This window comes from Schistocerca piceifrons, chromosome 1 (genome assembly GCF_021461385.2).
Source record: "Schistocerca piceifrons isolate TAMUIC-IGC-003096 chromosome 1, iqSchPice1.1, whole genome shotgun sequence".
NCBI classification, from domain to species: Eukaryota; Metazoa; Arthropoda; class Insecta; order Orthoptera; family Acrididae; genus Schistocerca; species Schistocerca piceifrons.
This window is the reverse complement of record NC_060138.1, coordinates 1,061,285,680-1,061,306,898: the sequence shown is the minus strand read 5'-3', so window position 1 is coordinate 1,061,306,898 and position 21,219 is coordinate 1,061,285,680. Positions and strand designations below refer to the sequence as shown.

The following is a 21,219-nucleotide window of genomic DNA, read 5'->3' as shown; positions in this document are numbered from 1 at the left end:
GAAGACTGGCAAAAATGCTGCGACAAGTGCATCGCATTCATGGGAGACTACTTTGAGAAGGACCATCAAAATTATGAGGAAGAGTTAAGGCATGTTGCCAAAAAAATTATGATCATTCTCTATTGAACAGCCCTTGCACATGGCATAATAATGACTCAAATTTTTGCCAGAATATTCTTCAGTTTCCCAGTGAAGGTTAATATACAGTAATAATTATAAATGACTTTTCCATAAGCAGCAGTCCGCAAGCACAGACTTCCAATTATTGATCTAAGCAGAAGCTACAAAGATTTCAACTTGATTTTTTAATTTTTATGCACATTAAAACTCCTCCTTTCTTCATATTTTACATACCTCGAAATGGGCTGCTAATTTATAGGATGAGTGAGTCACACTGCTCTAGTCATAAATAAATTGGAAAAAAGAAGCATTTTGTAACAGAGCAGTCCCCCCCCTCATGGGCTGAACAGGTCTTGTTAACTTTTGGATGATCTTTTTTATGAAAAAGGAAGAGATTACAATTAAAAAACTTATTACAATGTCACATGCCTTATGAAAATACATTTTAACAATGTAGGAAAAGACAGACTGCCATTTACTGTAAAGAAGAGACATCAAGTTGCAGATAGCCACAACTGAAAACACTTACATAAAGCTTTTGACCACAGCCTTCATCAGTAAAAGACACACACACACAATTCAGAAACACAAGCAAGCACACCTCACGCACACACATCCACCAACTGTTGGTGGAGCCCTTTTTGGTAGAGACACTATGTTTTGTACGTATGACCTAAGAGATAGAAACTGTTCCAAAATTATGAGACAAATGAATAAGTTACAAAGGGTTATGGAAAGATATAGTGTTAATTTATGTCAAAACCCATATTAAGTCACATATATTTTTTGCAATTTTGTTTTAGTCTGTTGTACAATTATCCTGCAGTAGAGTCTTTTAGAAATGGCCTTTTTCTTGGTTCAGAAAAAAAGAGGATTACTGCACAGTTGAAAACAATATTAAAAGAAAGTACCCGTATTACCATGGTACTAGCTTATAGATTAGTATCCACTTACATTTCAAATTGACTCTGATTGTGTAAACAGGTCATTGTTGTAGTTATATACTCACAGCATGGAAGTTGTGATGACCAGTAGACTTGCATTTAAGTATAAATTATGCTGTTAATTTAGTGCATGAAGAGCATACTGTTGTAAAAAGTTGAAGTCAGGTGATAAATTTAATCCAAAGAAAACACACTTGGTAAACAGTGATTCATTTGTGCAAAGCAAAAGAGAAAACAAGTAAAACAAAAATTGGAATTGCAATATGTGAAAATTATAATGTTTGGATACAATTACAGCTTAATTTCCCATGACATACCTGAAAAATATGATGAGAAAAAATAGACTTGCCACTAGGCTAATTTTATCAAAGATAGAGGAAATTACAGCAGCTCGTTCCTTAACTTCTGCTGTAATCTCAGCTGCTACTTCTTTTAAGGTCTTTGATTGTTCTGTCTCAAAATCATATGAATGTTTAAAATCAACAGAAACATAAAATATGTTCTTCAAACGCCACAAGAACTCTCGTAACTCTGTGGACAGAGAAACAAAACACTACACTATAGCAGAGTGTACTGCATACAGACACAATGGATACTCTATGTCTTTCAAGAGTGTTTAGATGGTCACATAACAATTTACATCAATTTACATAAGGTAGCTTTCTGATAAATGTAATTCAGCACAGACAGATATCTTGTAAAGATTATTGTACTGTCCTCTTATATTATACTATTTTGCTATGAGGACGCTAGCAACACAGATTTCTGCCTATTCTGCAAGTCTATGACACTTACAGTCTAGAAAAATGCATGAATGTCCAGTGCCTTGTCATTTACATGATGCAATCAAGTTCTAAGATGTCTGATATCCCTCTCTGGTACTTCAGGCAGACAAAAATATGTAGTCTAGCTTAGAATATGTAAGCACTCTTTGCTTATGTGTGACACAGGTGGCAGCACTTAATGGCATTCAGAAATACAGTGCTGTGGCAAGAGTTATAAGTAATATGGGTACTACAAATAATAAAATTTTTATTATAAGAACAGTGAGTGATCTTTTTTTCCAACTTGTGTGATGCGACACCCACAGAAATTCATTTCCAGTTGGGTGAGACTAGTGGTGATAATGTCAAGAATGTGCAGAATCTGCATTTGTGAATGTGTTAGTTCAAATAAGGCCAAGCATCATGTGAGAATAAAATTAAATATCCTTGGCAGCACACCAGCTACATATGCAATTGGAATCAGTTCTCTGGAGGATTACTGCTTGAGTGTGAAACATGTCAAATCTGTAGCTGCCATTTCCATGGGATCCGTGCAAATAATCTTACATGATGACTTGAAAATAACAAAAATGTCTTGCTGGCAGGTGCCATAAATGGTAATGGACACCCCTAGACTGCTTGCATGACAATTTGCCAATTTTACAGGTGATGAAGACATGTGATAATGGGCTGAATAGGAATTGTTTCTCAAAAAGTGTGACAATGGATGAGGCACAGAAGCTGTTTTTTGCCAATCCTAAGTAGTTAAGTGCCACACACCTCAGTGGATGCACACAGACTCACTGCTATGTAAAACAAATTGGCGGAGGACAAGTTAGTCCAGTCAATGGAGGAAAAATAGGGGAAATAATTTGTGTACTCACAAACATTTGTATATTGATAGGAGGGAGAGCCACAGACAACAAATAAAATATCCTGACTGGTGTAGGGTACGCATGGTACTGGAGAGAATTTGCAGGTGACTGTTTAATGTTTTTCTTGTGTAACTATTGTGAAAGATAGACTTATGAACTATTTAAATAAATACTATCTCCTTTCCAGTTGCCTGTTTGGTTTCCAATCAGGAAAAGGCACTTAATCAGCAAGAACATATCTAATAAAACATGTCGTAGAAGGATTGCATAAAGGGAACTATACAACAGATACATTCATCGACCTGGCATTCTCTACAGTGGATCACAAAATACTGTTAAATAAGCTAGACAAACTGGGAATAAAGGGGTTAGTGAAAAAGTAGTTCCAGTCATATCTATAAAATGAAATATATCTGACTGAAATTATATCTATATCAAGTGGCTGGCTCTACTATACTGAAAAACATACTTCTGACCCAAAGTAAATGTACATGCACACCCCAGGGAAGTGTGCTTGGTTCAGTACTGTTCCCATTTTATGTTAATAATTCCCCACAAAGTATCATGCATGGGCAAACAATACTGTTTGCAGATGACTCTAAAATGCAAGTCACCAGAAGTGCTAAGAGAGAAAGCTGAAGAAACACTTAGCATTGTATATAAGTGGGCAATACAAAGCACCAGAAGTAGTAATAGAGAAAGCTGAAGAAATACTTAGCACTGTATAAAAGTGGGCAACAAACAATAAACTCGTACTTAACATAAAGGAAACAAGCACTATGAAATTCTACATAAACAAAGAAACAGATTATAATAATTAGAAAGTAAATAATGAATTCATAAAACGTGTGGAAAGCACAACATTTCTTCGAATGCATGATGATTGTCAATTACAGTGAGAAGCGCATGTAAAAATATTTAATAACAGAATACCTACAGTATGCCATGCCCTCCTAATTCTTACATCCATATTCAATATTTCCTAAATCAGGTCAGTATGTTTTGCTTATATTCATTCTGTTATTAGTTATGGCACAATTTCTGGGGGGTGAACAGGAAAAATATTCAACCTATGTTCTGACTAAAGAAAAGAGCAATGCGTATAATGACCAAGAGAGGCTGCATGGCCCACTGCCCCAAACTTTTTAAAATGCTGCAAATCATAACTGTCCCTTGTGAATATACACTCCTGGAAATGGAAAAAAGAACACATTGACACCGGTGTGTCAGACCCACCATACTTGCTCCGGACACTGCGAGAGGGCTGTACAAGCAATGATCACACGCACGGCACAGCGGACACACCAGGAACCGCGGTGTTGGCCGTCGAATGGCGCTAGCTGCGCAGCATTTGTGCACCGCCGCCATCAGTGTCAGCCAGTTTGCCGTGGCATACGGAGCTCCATCACAGTCTTTAACACTGGTAGCATGCCGCGACAGCGTGGATGTGAACCGTATGTGCAGTTGACGGACTTTGAGCGAGGGCATATAGTGGGCATGCCGGAGGCCGGGTGGACGTACCGCCGAATTGCTCAACACATGGGGCATGAGGTCTCCACAGTACATAGATGTTGTCGCCAATGGTCGGCAGAAGATGCACGTGCCCGTCGACCTGGGACCGGACTGCAGCGACACACGGATGCACGCCAAGACCGTAGGATCCTACGCAGTGCCGTAGGGGACCGCACAATCACTTCCCAGCAAATTAGGGACACTGTTGCTCCTGGGGTATCGGCGAGGATCATTCGCAACCGTCTCCATGAAGCTGGGCTACGGTCCTGCACACCGTTAGGCCGTCTTCCGCTCACGCCCCAACATCGTGCAGCCCGCCTCCAGTGGTGTCGCGACAGGTGTGAATGGAGGGACGAATGGAGACGTGTCGTCTTCAGCGATGAGAGTCGCTTCTGCCTTGGTGCCAATGATGGTCGTATGCGTGTTTGGCGCCGTGCAGGTGAGCGCCACAATCAGGACTGCATACGACTGAGGCACACAGGGCCAACACCCGGCATCATGGTGTGGGGAGCGATCTCCTACACTGGCCGTACACCACTGGTGATCGTCGAGGGGACACTGAATAGTGCACGGTACATCCAAACCGTCATCGAACCCATCGTTCTACCATTCCTAGACCGGCAAGGGAACTTGCTGTTCCAACAGGACAATGCCCGTCCGCATGTATCCCGTGCCACCCAACATGCTCTAGAAGGTGTAAGTCAACTACCCTGGCCAGCAAGATCTCCAGATCTGTCCCCCATTGAGCATGTTTGGGACTGGATGAAGCGTCGTCTCACGCGGTCTGCACGTCCAGCACGAACGCTGGTCCAACTGAGGTGCCAGGTGGAAATGGCATGGCAAGCCGTTCCACAGGACTACATCCAGCATCTCTACGATCGTCTCCATGGGAGAATAGCAGCCTGCATTGCTGCGAAATGTGGATATACACTGTACTAGTGCCGACATTGTGCATGCTCTGTTGCCTGTGTCTATGTGCCTGTGGTTCTGTCAGTGTGATCATGTGATGTATCTGACCCCAGGAATGTGTCAATAAAGTTTCCCCTTCCTGGGACAATGAATTCACAGTGTTCTTATTTCAATTTCCAGGAGTGTATCGTCCAGTGTATTATGTATGTAAAAAAATATTGAACACTGTCTTAAAATTTTTTAGAACATGATTATGGAACTAGAAACAGCTATAATTTGCATCCGACAGAAAAAAAAATAATATTAAAACTTGACAGTGTTTAGTATACAGTGTCATCAAGTCACATAATAAATTACCAAGACACATAGAAGACATAGATACTACATGTTCTTTCACAGCAAAACTAAATAATCATTTACAAAATGAAAGTTTCTATAATGTAAAGGAATACCTGAATGAAAACGAGTTACTTAATTTAGAAAGTTCTCTATTATAATACATACAGAAATAATAATTATTTAAGAGTAAAAAACAAATGTAATTATATTAAAAGAAAATTCATTGTCTATTATTGCACAAACATTAATTTTAAGCTGTTAATTGTTCAATGTTTTGAAAGAGGAACTACATATAATGTAAACTGATCGATTTATTAATAAAAAAAATTATCAACCAAACTTTGGTAGTCTGTAGCAAACCTAGATCCCAGTAAAAAAACTTAAATGATATAAAATTTCCTACATAGAGGTTGTATTCATTTTTTCTCTAGGGCTAATGCTAGTGATTGAAAAATCATAAATTACCAAAAACAATGTTGTAATGATATAAAATTAATGTTTATAGTTAACTGAAGTGGGTTGAGAATAAACTGAAATTTGTGTACAGCATCTAACTGCAGTAGAGCCATAAAAGCCATTGAAAGCTTTAGTGATGTAAGTAAAAAATTGTTAATTTTGCTCTGGAAACCAAAAGCTCTACCTCCATTCTGTTTACTGCATGAATGGTGTAAGTATAGCTTCGCTGTGCTTTGGACAGAAGGCAGCACTATCCAGCAGTATACAATAGCCATGCCATAACAGTGTACACATGAGTAGTGCAAGTATGATGCGCTGTTAAGAGTTCAGGACAACTGAGTGCATTTGCTGTTTTGCACAGTAAAGCTCGTTTCGTAAACCTTACAATTGTTTTGTGTGAGTGAAAAAATTATTCACTATGTCTACTAGCAGTGACTGTGATCAATTCAGATTACACACCGAGTGACACAAATTCACAAGAGAGTGAAACTGACAATAATGACAATCATACTATTAAAATTAAGACAATAACAATATTTTAGAGTTCTACTGAAGTCAGAGTTCTAATGAAGTTATGATTATTTATTTAGTATAGCTTGTTTTTGGTTAACAAAACCTTCTTTCTTTTTAAAAGTATGTTTAGTAGCTATCATCACCATTATGATGCAAGATGACTTACATCCCTAGTGTGTCTACTGTCAACATGATTTCATGCAGCTATGTTATGCCACGTTTCTATGTGCCATCACTGTTGCTATTATAATGTTTTATATTCAAGGTAATAGTTTTAAGGAGGAATTTACTTATTTCAGGAGCAACTGCAAATACAGAAAAAGTGCAAACATATGAGGCAGTGGAAAAGGATAGACAGAAGAAGAGGACACATAGAGAGGAAACATGGAAACAGAATGTGAAACAAGCAAAGTAAAATAGCAGGGAAAACTATGAAATGTTAAAAAAGAAAACGTTTCCTGGTACAATTTTTATAAATAAAGGATGAAAATAAAAGTATAAAACTTTTTGATATATTTTGGTAAATGGATAAAATTGGTAGACAAAATATTTATTTGTGTGGCATGGTAAAGCATGTATCTATTCAGCAGGTCATGATATGGAAGTCGCAAAAATAAAGGCAACACAAGTAAGTATTATTTGAATGCTGATAATGAGAGCTTTTTTGTATGTAAACAGTACTTCATCAATACATTCTAAATATCAGATGGAAGATTAATGAAAGCTCTTAAAAAAGATAGAGAAGGTAAACCTGACAATGATATGAGAGGTAAAGCAGTTAGTGTTTATAAAACAAGTGAGGGACAGTTATCACAGGCCAGGAATCACATACTAAGTTTTTCCTCCCATAGCAATCATTACACAAGAAACAATAAACCTAATGGTAAATATTTGAACCCAGATTTGGATGTGCAAAAAAAAAAAAAAAAAAGTGTAATTTGTAAGTGGAAGTGTGCAGGGCAAAGTATCTCCAGTATTGCAATCAATTTAAGGGGAATATTTGCAGATGAAAATCTCAATTTTCATGCTCCTCTGAAAGAAACGTGTTCCACTTGTGATGAGTTATAGTTTAAGTTACAAACAGCAGAAGAGCCTGAGGAAAGTAAGCCATGCGCTGAGCGTGAACTACATTTGGGAAAAGCTGAAAAAGCAAAGCAGTCTTTCAAAGAGAATACAAACTTTGCTAGGACAGCCTCAAGTGATAATGACGTAATTTGATTTGATTTGCAGAAGGCCTTACCCTTTCCATTTTCCAACCCTTATAATTATTACAATTATAATTATAATCTATTGCTATAACCTCGGCATATGATGTTCACCATCTAATACATCATTCATATATTTTTGGGATGAACTAATGGCTTCTAGAGCATACCAGGAAATTGCATATTGTTTAGCATTTCCCAAAAGAAACAGGCAGCAGAGAAAAAAACATAATATCACATTTTACTGCAATGGCTGCACAGTACAGAACAGAAATAAAAAGTAGCACTCAAAATGATGAAAATTATTACTGATACTGGAAATCATGTGTTTACAATCCATCACAAATTTTTTGTGTCTGGTCATTCTTACACGGACATTGACAACATAGATATGATGAAAAAAATGCCGTGAAATATATCCCACAGGGATGGTATAACACAACTGATAATGCAGGGAGGCAAAATAATTTTATTATCACTCAAGTGAATCAAGATGACTTCAAATCAATAGCAGTACTTGAAAAGTTAATAGTTAAAAGAAAAGTAAATAGAAACAGAGATCCAGTAAATTAGTTAGTGGATTAGATTCATGTAAGAGAGGCCTTGCATCATGCTCTACATGAAGAATTTGAATGAATTTTGGAATTTCGGGAACTTGATTTACACCCAGAGAAAGGAAACACGACACTTATTCTGCTTTTGCAAAGCAAACTCTGCTCTCATGCTAGACCTGTGAGTCATGCACAATGAAACAGGATATATTAACCTTCTACCATACATTTCACCTGTGTTTCACACATTTTATACCAATTTCAAAGTTATGAATGGCACAAATGATATTGGTCCATGGGGGACCTTGAATAAAGTCAGTAGCACAACCTGAAGACTGTTTAATGGAAATCAGTAATAGCTAAAAACCACATATTTTAAAAGTAAGTACTGTATTTTAAGTAAATTACAATTTTTATTAAGTTGTCTTTACAGTTTACATATGTTGTTGTATAGCCGACATGCTTCTGTTAATATCATTTGTATGGTTTTTAAAATAAAGTCATTTTACTTAATGTTAAATATGCTATTTGTTGACAGCAACAGTGGTGTATGTTGATTTTACAAATGTGTAAGTTATAGAAACGTTCCTAAGAAAACACTGGAAGCATTAGTGGTGCAAGTCAAAAAACAAAATATTCCCTCCAAAACTGCTTATTATGTATCATAATGAAATATCTTTCAAACTGCACGACTCTTAAAACAATAAGTAGCACCAAATAAATTTAGGATGCATTAAAGATGTAAAAACTTACTCCATTTCTTATAACCCTTAAATATCTGAAAATCACAGAGTGAAATTTTAACTCTGCAATGGAGTGTGCGTTGATACGAAGCTTCCTGGCAGATTAAAATTGTGTACCAGTTTGAGACTAAAACTCGGGACCTTTGCCTGTTGCTGGCAAATGCTCTATCAACTGAGCTACCCAAGCACACCTCACAACCCATCCTCAAAGCTTTGCTTCAACCAGTATCTCATCTCCTACCTTCCAATCTTCGCAGAAGCTCTCCTGCAGAATTTGTACTCCTGGAAGAAAGGATAGTGTGAAGATATGGCTTAGGGGAATGTTTCCAGAATGAAATTTTCATTCTGCAGCAGAGCGTGAATTGATGTGAAACTTCCTGTGAAATTAAAAATTTTCCTGGTGAATTAAATGTTTGAAGAGATTTTGTGATAAACTTCACTCCACAATATTTTGACTGGACATCTGCATTTACCTTCAGCTGAGCCATTTAAGACTGATGAAGATGTTTTCCACTCTGCCTTGTATAGAGCACTGAGAGTATTGCTAGACTTTTGTCAAGAATCACGGTGACAGAAGGGCCGTATTGCCCTGTGGGAGCACCTTTGCTTTTGGAACTGCGAAGGTCAGCTGTCTTCGGCATTACCACCCATCACAGTTATCAGAGTATTCTGGTGTGTTTTACTGGAGCAAATCTCAGAGATGGCAGGATTACACGCATTATCCAGCAATTTCACATCAAACACCTTTATGGGGAGGAGATGGCCTCCATGTAAGAAGTTTCGACAAGCTACGTGGTAACAGAGCAAAACTGTTAAGTTATTTAAGTTTTTTAATGAGATGTCGGGACCATGGCATAATATCAAAATCTGCAAGAATGACTTTATTAAGACTGCCATTGTACGGAATATAATCGATAAGGTCATTCGTGCTACTGTTAAGGAGAGATTGTTATACAAGATGAATATTGGCTGCCATTTAAGGAGTATTGTTCCACATACATCTGAATATTACAGCACTTCTCTCTCCTGTATCATGGGATGGAGTGACTTCAGCCAATTTCTACTAGATATATAAGGATGCACGTCCTCGGCAGATCTCAAAATTTGATTGATCAGTGCCACAACAGCCGTTGCCTCACGGAATAACTGCATGACGTTCTGTTGTCAACTTCACGGAGAAGAATTTGGGCGATGCTACACTGTTCGTATTGGGTAGAGAACTTAACTTTGCACCTCCACCTAGTGCATTACCTCCGGTAAGTTTTATGAGTGGTTTTGAAGAAGGTGTACGACATCCTCCTATGGATGCTGCCAAAGAAATAAGAAGGGAAATTTGCCATGCTCTTTAGAAAGCTCCTCCTCAACACAGTAATATAACCTCTGAAGAAAGGGCTGCAATACGAAATCTCCAAGAGGATCTGGACATAGTGGTGCTGAAGGCTCATAAAGGTAACTCAACTGGTTTTTTTTTCACCTCATAGTTTGTGTTTGGAGAAGGTGTCTGGCCTACTTAGAGATACTATGTACAGGAAGATTGATCACGACCCTACAGCCGTGCACAATGGAAGATGTTTACATTCCTGAATTCTTCCTTGTTACCTACAGAGACCACCAAATGGTTAGGATCACATGGCAGCATTCCACCAAGACTGGATGGTCTTCCTAAGGTGCACAAAGATGGTCTTCCTTTACAGCCTATAGTGAGTAATACTGATTGCCCCACATATGAGTTAACCAAACATTTTGCTTTCTTGCTGAGACCATTGGTTGGCAAATGTCAACTTATATAAGGAACTCAACCGATTTTATCAACAGACTTGGGGCTCTACTCCTAAATAGGCTGGATCTTTTAGTGAGTTCTGCTGTAATATCTCTTTTTACAAAGGCACCTTTTGCTAATTCCTTGGCATTAACTGATATACTATTTCAGATTGGTGTTATTGGTTTGTTTTGGCATGCTCTTTCCTCAACCAGTTTTATGTTTAACCAAGAATATTTTGAACAAACTGACAGTGTCACCATAGGTAGCCCCTTGACTCCCTTGGCGGCTAGCCTTTTTATTGAGGATTTTGAGGAAAGAGCACTTGAATCAACAGTTCTTAAACCAACTGTTTCTTGAAGGTATGTGAATGATACTTTCAGTATAGCCCATGGAGAAGGTAAGTTAATGGAGTTTTTATATTACCTTAACTCCATTCATGAGAACATTTGATTTACTACAGTGTTAGAGAAAGGTGGTTGTCTCCTATTCCTGGATGTTTTAGTTAGACGGAAGAGTGATGACACTCTACTTATTGTAAGCCCACTCACACTGATTTGTACTTACACACTTCAAGTTGCCATCACACATCTCAAACTATGAGGGTGCTTAAAACCCTTGTAAAGAGAGCGCATACAGTGTTGGATGCAGATAATTTGCCTAAAGAGATTGCACATTTAAAGACAGTGTTCAAAGACAATAAATACTTTACCCAGCAAATTAACAGAGCATTCTCAGCTACAGCTAAGAACTGGAAAGTGGGTAAAAAGAAGAATGTGTCAGCAAAGTCCCTAGCTTTTCTTTGCTTCATTGGAAATATTTCCTTCAAAATCCTTAATAATTTTCAGCTGAAAGTGATTTTCCACCCATCATCTAAGATTTCGGACTTGCTGGGATCAGTGAAGGATAATTTGTTATTGTGGAAGGTTGGAATTTACAAAATACCTTGACAGTGTGGTATGACCTGTATAGGACAAACAACATGCACAGTAGGAGAACACTGACCAGAATGTAAATGTTGCAATCGCCTTCTGCAACCCAGAAAGTCTGCAATTTTGGAATATTGTATCTCCAATGGATATTTAATGGAGTATGACAAAGTAGAAGCCAACCACGGGGAAGATCAGTTTGGATTCTGTAGAAATATGTGAACACGTGAGGCAATACTGACCCTACGACTTATCTTAGAAGCTAGATTAAGAAAAGGCAAACCTACGTTTCTAGCATTTGTAGACTTAGAGAAAGCTTTTGACAATGTTGACTGGAATACTCTCTTTCAAATTCTGAAGGTGGCAGGGATAAAATACAGGGAGGCTATTTACTATTTGTACAGAAAGCAGATGGCAGTTATAAGAGTCGAGGGGTATGAAAGGGAAGCAGTGGTTGGGAAGGGAGAGACACAGGGTTGTAGCCTATCCCCGATGTTATTCAATCTGTATATTGAGCAAGCAATAAAGGAAACAAAAGAAAAGTTCGGAGTAGGTATTAAAAGCCATGGAGAAGAAATAAAAACTTTGAGGTTCGCTGATGACATTGTAATTCTGTCAGAGACAGCAAAGGACTTGGAAGAGCAGTTGAACGGAATGGACAGTGTCTTGAAGGGAGGATATAAGATGAACATCAACAAAAGCAAAACGAGAATAAAGGAATGTAGTCGAATTAAGTCGGGCGATGCTGAGGGGATTAGATTAGGAAATGAGACACTTAAAGTAGTAAAAGAGTTTTGCTATTTGGGGAGCAAAATAACTTATGATGGACGAAGTAGAGAGGATATAAAATGTAGACTGGCAATGGCAAGGAAAGCGTTTCTGAAGAAGAGAAATTTGGTAACATTGAGTATAGATTTAAATGTCAGGAAGTCGTTCCTGAAAGTATTTGTATGGAGTGTAGCCATGTATGGAAGTGAAACATGGGCGATAAATAGTTTGGACAAGAAGAGAATAGAAGCCTTTGAAATGTGGTGCTACAGAAGAATGCTGAAGATTAGATGGGTAGATCACGTAACTAATGAGGAAGTATTGAATAGGATTGGGGAGAAGAGGAGTTTGTGGCACAACTTGACAAGAAGAAGGGATCGATTGGTAGGACATGTTCTGAGGCATCAAGGGATCACCTGTTTATTATTGGAGGACAGTGTGGAGGGTAAAAATCGTAGAGGGAGACCAAGAGATGAATACACTAAACAGATTCAGAAGGATGTAGGCTGCAGTACGTATTGGGAGATGAAGAAGCCTGCACAGGATAGAGTAGCATGGAAAGCTGCATCAAACCAGTCTCAGGACTGAAGACCACAACAACAACATGACAAAACATTAGTTTTGGTCATAGCAGCGTATTTTTTGGACTCCATTATAAAAGAATTCATTGAAATATGCATTGTGGAAAATCTAATGAATGGTGACAGTGGCTACCAGACAGATAATGCGTGGAATCCCGTCACCTTCGATAACTGTGGCAAGCAGCAATGCCGAAGACAGCTGATCTTGGAAGTTCCACCAGGGAGGGCACTGCCACTGGGCAGTGTGGTCCTTCTGTCATTGTGACTCTTGACACATGCGTGGCAATACTTTCAGTGCAGAACTTCTCGATCAGTCATTGATGGCTCACCTGAAGATAACTGCAGGTGTCCAATCGAAATATTGTGGGGTGAAGTTTACAACAACCCACAGCAGTCCTGAAATCCCTCTGAACATGAAACTTTGTGTGCTGGGCTGAGTCTCAAACTTGAGACCTTTGGCTTTCACAGGCTAGTAATTTTCCAACTCAGCTACTGAAGCACTTCACTTCCACCAGTATCTTGTCTCCTACCTTCCAAACCTTTCTTCCAGGAGCGCTAGTTCTGCAGGTTTTGCAGGAGAGCTTGTGTGAAGTTTGGAATGTAGACAACAAAGTACTGGTGGAAATAAAGCTGTGAGGATGGGTCATGAGTTGTGCTAGGGTGGCTCAGTTGGTGGAGCACTTCAAAAGGCAAAGGTCATCTGGCTCACAGCTTCAATCTGCCATCAGTTTCATCTCAAAACTCCATTTTTTGACTTACACCACAAATTCTCTCAAGGGCTCATATTAAGGGATAAATTCTGTTCCCTATTGTCAATGGCTGGAATACTTTTCACATCACAGCAAATGCATCACCCCAGCCTCAGCTCTCCCATCATGTGAAGAGGCCCAGATGCTTAAATTGGCACAGATGTAGGCCACCTATGTGTTATGGAACTACCAATATTTGAACTTCACAGAAGCAATCCATTAATGGCAGATTATTGTTCTAGGCTTGCACATGATTAGCTGTATTCCATTTGACATACTGACACCCACTTGCAATATGTACTGGGAATGTGTGGCAAATGGCTCTGTCAAATGCAGCCAACTATGAAATTGCCAGCAATTCCTAAGTGGAAGAGATTTATGCAATCTATGAGTAATATAATTAGTAGTGAAAGAAGTGCAGTAGCTTTCCTGTCATTCCTTAATTCATCACCAACTGACTATGACGGTGTACACAGATTTACAATATGCATTCAGTCATACCCAGTAGCAAGGTGCCACATTTACCAATCCAATCAGTCACTGACATAATTCTCACAAATTAAACATGTCTCAGCCATTGTTTACACAAATGCATTTTATGTAGAAATCCACCTAATAACTGCAAATAAGTACTCATTTGTAAACTGTCAATAGCTCCACTAAATAAGGACAATTATAGCTTATTTCATCTGCTCACATAAAACAACTGGATGGGAAACGCTGGGGATGGATAGTCTGTCTGTAAACTACAGAGCGAGCAGTTCTCATGGTGGGAGATGTGGCCTTCCCTGAAAGGATGCTACAACTATTTTACTGCATAACTAAGAATCAATTTCCCACCTAGTAGTGCAGAGCAGTGAACAGAGATTCTGTTCATACACAGTTCTACAATTAGTACTATTAGTAACAAATATTTGTATTCCATGTAGTGTTAATGCACTTTGCAGAAAATAAACGTCTCCAGATGTGACTGGGCACTGCACTGCTACGAATTTGAAAGGTAGGCTGCAGAAAGGCTGGTATAACTCTGGAACTCCACATAGTTGCTTCCAGTGATGTAGTGGGATTGAGTGAGTAGGGACTCACCGGCCCACTTCTCAGTTTGAAGACCCACAAATGAGGAAAGTAGCACATGTCATTGGCTTTATCTACCCTGCACCCTCATTGCCCTCCAACCCATCACAGCCCAATAACATGATTTATCCTTTAAAATGACTCTTTTGCACCTAGATGTGGTATACAAATTTCATGTTTGTACTTAGTCCACTTCATTTAACAATTTTACACAATTAAATACTATTTTCAATAATCTTTGGTTTTTAAATCCCCTGCATCACAGAAAAATATTAGTCTTAGAGAAAAAAGAATAGGATACTTTTGCTGGAAATTTACTGTTGTTTAAAGTTGTACTTGGATGTGCCATTACTAGAGGACACACAGTTTTCTAGTCGATCTCATAGCTCAGAACATCTCTACCTGAAATTAAATTGCTTTCTGAGAGTGTCAGTGCATTTAGAAAGTACTTCTTCCCTAAAGCAATCTTCATTATGTGGGCAATGAATTGCTTCAATATACATTGAGCATTTACAACAGAATGCAAAGTGTTTCTTCTATAACAAACTTCACATATTGTTCAGCAAGATAGAAAAATTTCTTCTATTAATTACTTTTCAAAATAGGGAAAATCACATATCTGTACGTATCAAGTTTCTCCTTATGTTTCTCACTGACATCATGCCTTATTATCATATTGTGTGCATTTATTCAGTGGTGTGACGACTCAAGGAGCATACACAAAACTCCTGCAGGTAACACACCTCCTGGTGATAATACAACTGCCACCATACCTTGAAGACAGATGGTTGCTCCTGTTCACTCATTACATGCAAAACAGGCAACTAAATCAACCATACCACATCATATTCTTAATTATTAAATTGTTATACACACAAATCAAAAAAAGTTTGGCATCACCCCAGTTCCCAGAACTGCTGAAGATAGACGTTGACTGTGGATATTATATCACAGATACAGTCCCTTTGACTGTTCAGAGAGGTCACTAAACCTGCCCAAATATGTAAACAGCCTTGCATGAGCAACACCTACTAGACAGAGGGGGTCCGAAAGCCGATCACTTCCAGTCATTCCACCATAAAGGAGGTATACGGCTTGTGTTGTCTGTAGTTCAACCATGCCTAGAGGATCAATACTGCGGTTTGATTGCATCCGCATTGTTACTTTGTGCCAGGAAGGGCTCTCAACAATGGAAGTGTCCAGGCGTCTTGGAGTAAACCAAAGCGATGTTGTTCGGACGTGGAGGAAATACAGAGAGACAGGAACTGTCGATGACATGCCTCGCTTAGGCTGCCCAAGGGCTACTACTGCAGTGGATGACTGCTAGCTACGGATTATGGTTCAGAGGAACCCTGACAGCAACGCCATCGTGTTGCATAATGCTTTTTGTGTAGCCACAGGACGTCATGTTATGACTCAAACTGTGCGCAATAGGCTGCATGATGCACAACTTCACTCCTGACATTCATGGCAAGGTCCATCTTTGCAACCACAGCACCATGCAGTGTGGTACAGATGGGGCCAGCGACATGCCGAATGGACTGCTCAGGATTGGCATCATGTTCTCTTCACCGATGAGTGTCACATATCTCTTCAAACAGACAATCGTCGGAGACGTGTTTGGAGGCAACCCGGTCAGGCTTAACACCTTAGACACAATGTCCAGCGAGTGCAGCAAGGTGGAGCTTTCCTGCTGTTTTGGGGTGGCATTATGTGGAGCCAACATCGCCGCTGGTGGTCATAGGAGGTGCCTTAATGGCTGTATGATATGTAAATGCCATCCTCCAACTGATAGCGTAACCATATCGGCAGCATATTGGCAAGGCATTCCTCTTCATGGACGACAATTTGCACCCCCATCGTGCATTCACATCTTGTGAATGACTTCCTTCAGAATAATGACATCACTCGACTAGAGTGTCCAGTATGTTCTCCAGACATGAACCCAATCGAACATGCCTAGGATAAATGGAAAAGGACTGTTTATGGACGAGGTGACCTACCAACCATTCTGTGGGATTTACACTGAATAGCCACTGAGGAGTGGGACAATCTGGACCAACAGTGCCTTGACAAATTTGTGGATAGTATGCCACGATGAATACAGGCATGCATCAATGCAAGAGGACATGCGGCTGGGTATTAGAGATACCGGTGTGCACGGCAATCTGGACCACCAACTGTGAAGGCCTCACTGTATGGTGGTACAACATGCAATGTGTTGTTTCCTGAGCAATAAAAAGGACAGAAATGTTTTTTATGTTGATCTCTATTCCAATTTTCTGTACAGGTTCCAAAACTCTCGGAACTGAGGTGATGCAAAACTTTTTTTCGATATGTGTAGTTTAACAACTATGATCATTATCCATTGGCCAGATAGATTTAGGGGGTACACACCACTCAACCGGAGTGATTTGTAACACCTGAAGTGCTAAAGATCAGTGCTGCCATAGGACTAAGGTAAATTGAAGTGTTAAAAGTCTCTGGTTACGTATTGTAACTGGACCAGCATCTTCACTAACAATCTGTCAACTAGATATGTCATTCATGAGTTTTTACCTTCACTATTTTCTTATGGTTGCCTTCTCATAGTTTTTTGATGCTGTGGACCTGCTATGAGTACCACTGACTCTCACTGTGACTTTGCTTCTGTTTGCAGAGGGTCAAGAACAGTAAGAGAGCACTGCAATCTTCAAGCTGTAAAATGATGTAACTGCCTTTACATAACTCTTCTGTATTTTGTTGCTCTTATGAAACATTTATACACATTCAGTGAACAGCACTCATATTAGCTAGAACAAAATTTTCGAAGTGAATCTCAAAACAGCACAGAAGAGAGTGACATTTCGCTTTGACTTTGTTCAACTGTTTCTGGGTGTTGACACTGTAGGCAGCACCTCCCTGTCTCTGCCTTCCAAACCACCACCAGGCCATGATGCCAAAACAAACATGATCCCTTCAAAGCAAGTGGAGATGCAAGATTGCTGTTATGCTTTGTCGATGTCCTGTGCCTATGCTTCTTTCATCATCTCTGCACATATGTCAACACAAAGCATGCACAGTGGAGATACTCTAGATGCTAACTACTTAAACAACATTTTTACACAAACATTTTCATCTGATTGAGATGAAGCAGTGGAACAACTTGTTACACCACATATTCCCCCCCCCCCCCCCCCCCCCAAAATGAAAGATGTCATGCAAATTAATTTAATTAACTAATTACAACTTTCCTATAACATTATGTTTTTTAATAAATTATTAACATTATTAAAATAAACATCTCGAGAGACTGAATACAGATTCTCCACTCAACAAACACTGAATGATCATACACATTAAATCAGTCATTTTCAATTCATAGTCTGTTGGTTTCCCAAAGGTAAGTATCATAGTTTGCATCTCCATTTCTGATAAGTATTTATTTTTGATAATTTTCACTTATGGACCATCTGATAGCAACTGAATAAAACACAATTTTAGTGCCATACGCGTTTCGCCTTTATTTTCTGCAAGGCGTCACCAGTGGCAGGTTGCGTAGACAGTCAATTTGCTGTTTTTTCCGCATTCCACAGCACTATGCACTGAACGCTTGTTTTACACGTTGACAGGGAATGCTTGACATAGCTGTATTGACATCTTCAACATTTGTGGTCCTGTCCTCCTCAGTTGCGCGTAATACTACGGTATATTGATAATTTTCACTTATGGACCGAGTGAAAATTATCAATATACCGTAGTATTACGCGCAACTGAGGAGGACAGGACCACAAATGTTGAATTTATTTTTGAGTTTAACTGATAAAAGGGTATTCCATGTTTTTGATATCTTTGTTCTTTCTTAATATACCTTTTTTAAGTTAATAGAGAATACCAATTAAACAGTAAGTTGATTTCTTTATTACATAAGTAAATAATTTTCTCTTTACCTATTTTACATCTTTATTATCAACAGCCATTTACTTTGCTTATACATCACTGTGTAGTGACCGTTTCATCGAGTACTGTCAGCTGCGATTGATGTTAGCTGCTGTGCTGACATGAGCTGTCAAAAAGTTCAAATGCTGCCAGTCAGAGGTGCTGCGTTTTCTGTGTTGTGCTCTGTGATGTTGCAGCATCTCCTTGATTGAATATAGTTATGGAGATGACAGAGACTTTTTATAGAAATTAGGTACAGTTAGCTTTTACTTCCCAAGCTCCTCTATTGTTACAGTTTTTACATTGTTATTCAAGTATATAGGAGCCTGAAGTAAAAACAAACTGTGTCCAAACACTAGAAAAAGTCTCTGTCTTCTCTGCAACCATAAACAGTCAAAGAATGCTGTAACATAAAAAAAAATTGCCTCTGATGGGCAGCGTGTGAACTCTTTGACAGCTCATGTTGCAACAGCAGCTGAGTCAATCTCAGGTGACAGCACTCAGTGAAATCATCACTAAACCATGGCTCAGGCAGAGTGGAGTGCCCTACAGAAAGCATGCTGGGAAATGAACTTGTCTTCCGAATGTGTCATGTGTTTCTTAGGTAGTGGTGGTGCTGGTGGTCAAAGTCTTGATACATCTTCAGTCACAGTTCTTGGAACACACATACAGGCTTGCTCAGTCACTAAAGATGGTAAAGGGCTTGTCATTTACTGATATGTCCACAGTGCATGCTCCTTGTTGTAGGACTCTATGAGGATCTGTGTATGGTGGTTCACGGGAGAATTTGACTTCATCCATACAAACCATATCATGCATACATTTTTCCAAATCATAATGTGCATAGGTGGAAGGTGTGCCATGTCAAGAAGGTTGGCAAGAGTGAATTCAGGACATGTGTTCCCTCAACTGACGAATGAAGTCACTATGGTGGTGGTCAGAAATTTGGAAAGACTGTGCATCTATAAATTCTCCCAGTAGGTGTAGCACTTCACTATAAACTAGCTCCAACAACTATGAATCTAAGATAAGTTTGTACGTAGTTCTTGGACCAAGTACAACCATCAATAGAGCTGTAGTCCAGTTGGTAAGATGACACATGAATGCTACCTTTATTGAATGGTGCTGGCATTCTGTAATACTGTTACTGGCCGGCTGGTAACTTGTTGTTTTATGGTGAAGAGTACCACAGAATTTGTTCAGATGAGCGGACAGGTAAGATTTGAAAAGGTGGCCATGGTCCATTGATACATGTAGCAGCCAACCAAATCGAGCAGTCTAGCTTGCGACAAATGTATAGGCTAAGGTTCCTACGGAGATGTTGTCTATTGGCACTGCTTCTGACCAGTAAGTAAATAATTTGATCTTGGCAGAAAACAGGAATCAGGACCATGCATCGACTAGGATACAGAGATTCATGTAGGGAAACCTTTGTACAACATAAATATCTAACAGTTTATTCCTTGTATCTGTACAAATTAATAACATTCTTTGTAGACCATAAAAATAATGAAACTAAATGCTCTGATGTGCATACCCATGTTGTTGTTGTGGTTGTTGTGGTCTTCAGTCCTGAGACTGGTTTGATGCAGCTCTCCATGCTACTCTATCATGTGCAAGCTTCTTCATCTCCCAGTACCTACTGCAACCTACATCCTTCTGAATCTGCTTAGTGTATTCATCTCTTGGTCTCCCTCTACGATTTTTACCCTCCACGCTGCCCTCCAATGCTAAATTTGTGATCCCTTGATGCCTCAAAACATGTCCTACCAACCGATCCCTTCTTCTAGTCAAGTTGTGCCACAAACTTCTCTTCTCCCCATTCCTATTCAATACCTCTTCATTAGTTCTATGATCTACCCATCTAATCTTCAGCATTCTTCTGTAGCACCACATTTCGAAAGCTTCTATTCTCTTCTTGTCCAAACTAGTTATCATCCATGTTACTTCCATACATGGCTACACTCCATACAAATACTTTCAGAAACGACTTCCTGACACTTAAATCTATACTCGATGTTAACAAATTTCTCTTCTTCAGAAACAATTTCCTTACCATTGCCAGTCTACATTTTATATCCTCTCTACTTCGACCATCATCAGTTATTTTACTCCCTAAACAGCAAAACTCCTTTACTACTTAAAGTGTCTCATTTCCTAATCTAATTCCCTCAGCATCACCAGATTTAATTTGACTACATTCCATTATCCTCGTTTTGCTTTTGTTGATGTTCATCTTATATCCTCCTTTCAAGACACTGTCCATTCCATTCAACTGCTCTTCCAAGTCCTTTGCTGTCTCTGATAGAATTACAATGTCATCGGCAAACCTCAAAGTTTTTACTTCTTCTCCATGAATTTTAGTACCTACTCCGAATTTTTCTTTTGTTTCCTTTACTGCTTGCTCAATATACAGATTTAATAACATCGGGGAGAGGCTCCAACCCTGTCTCACTCCTTTCCCAACCACTGCTTCCCTTTCATGCCCCTCGACTCTTATAACTGCCATC

At 39.1% G+C, this 21,219-nt stretch overlaps 1 protein-coding gene across 1 annotated transcript in view; it reads right to left on the bottom strand.

The window, feature by feature from the left end:
• Positions 1-21,219, bottom strand: part of LOC124777570 (DC-STAMP domain-containing protein 2) — a 254,458-nt gene that overhangs the window by 96,780 nt on the left and 136,459 nt on the right. The window contains exon 7 of the mRNA XM_047253029.1: positions 1,382-1,595. Within this exon, the coding sequence (XP_047108985.1) occupies positions 1,382-1,595 (214 nt within the window). The remainder of the gene's footprint in view (positions 1-1,381; positions 1,596-21,219) is intronic.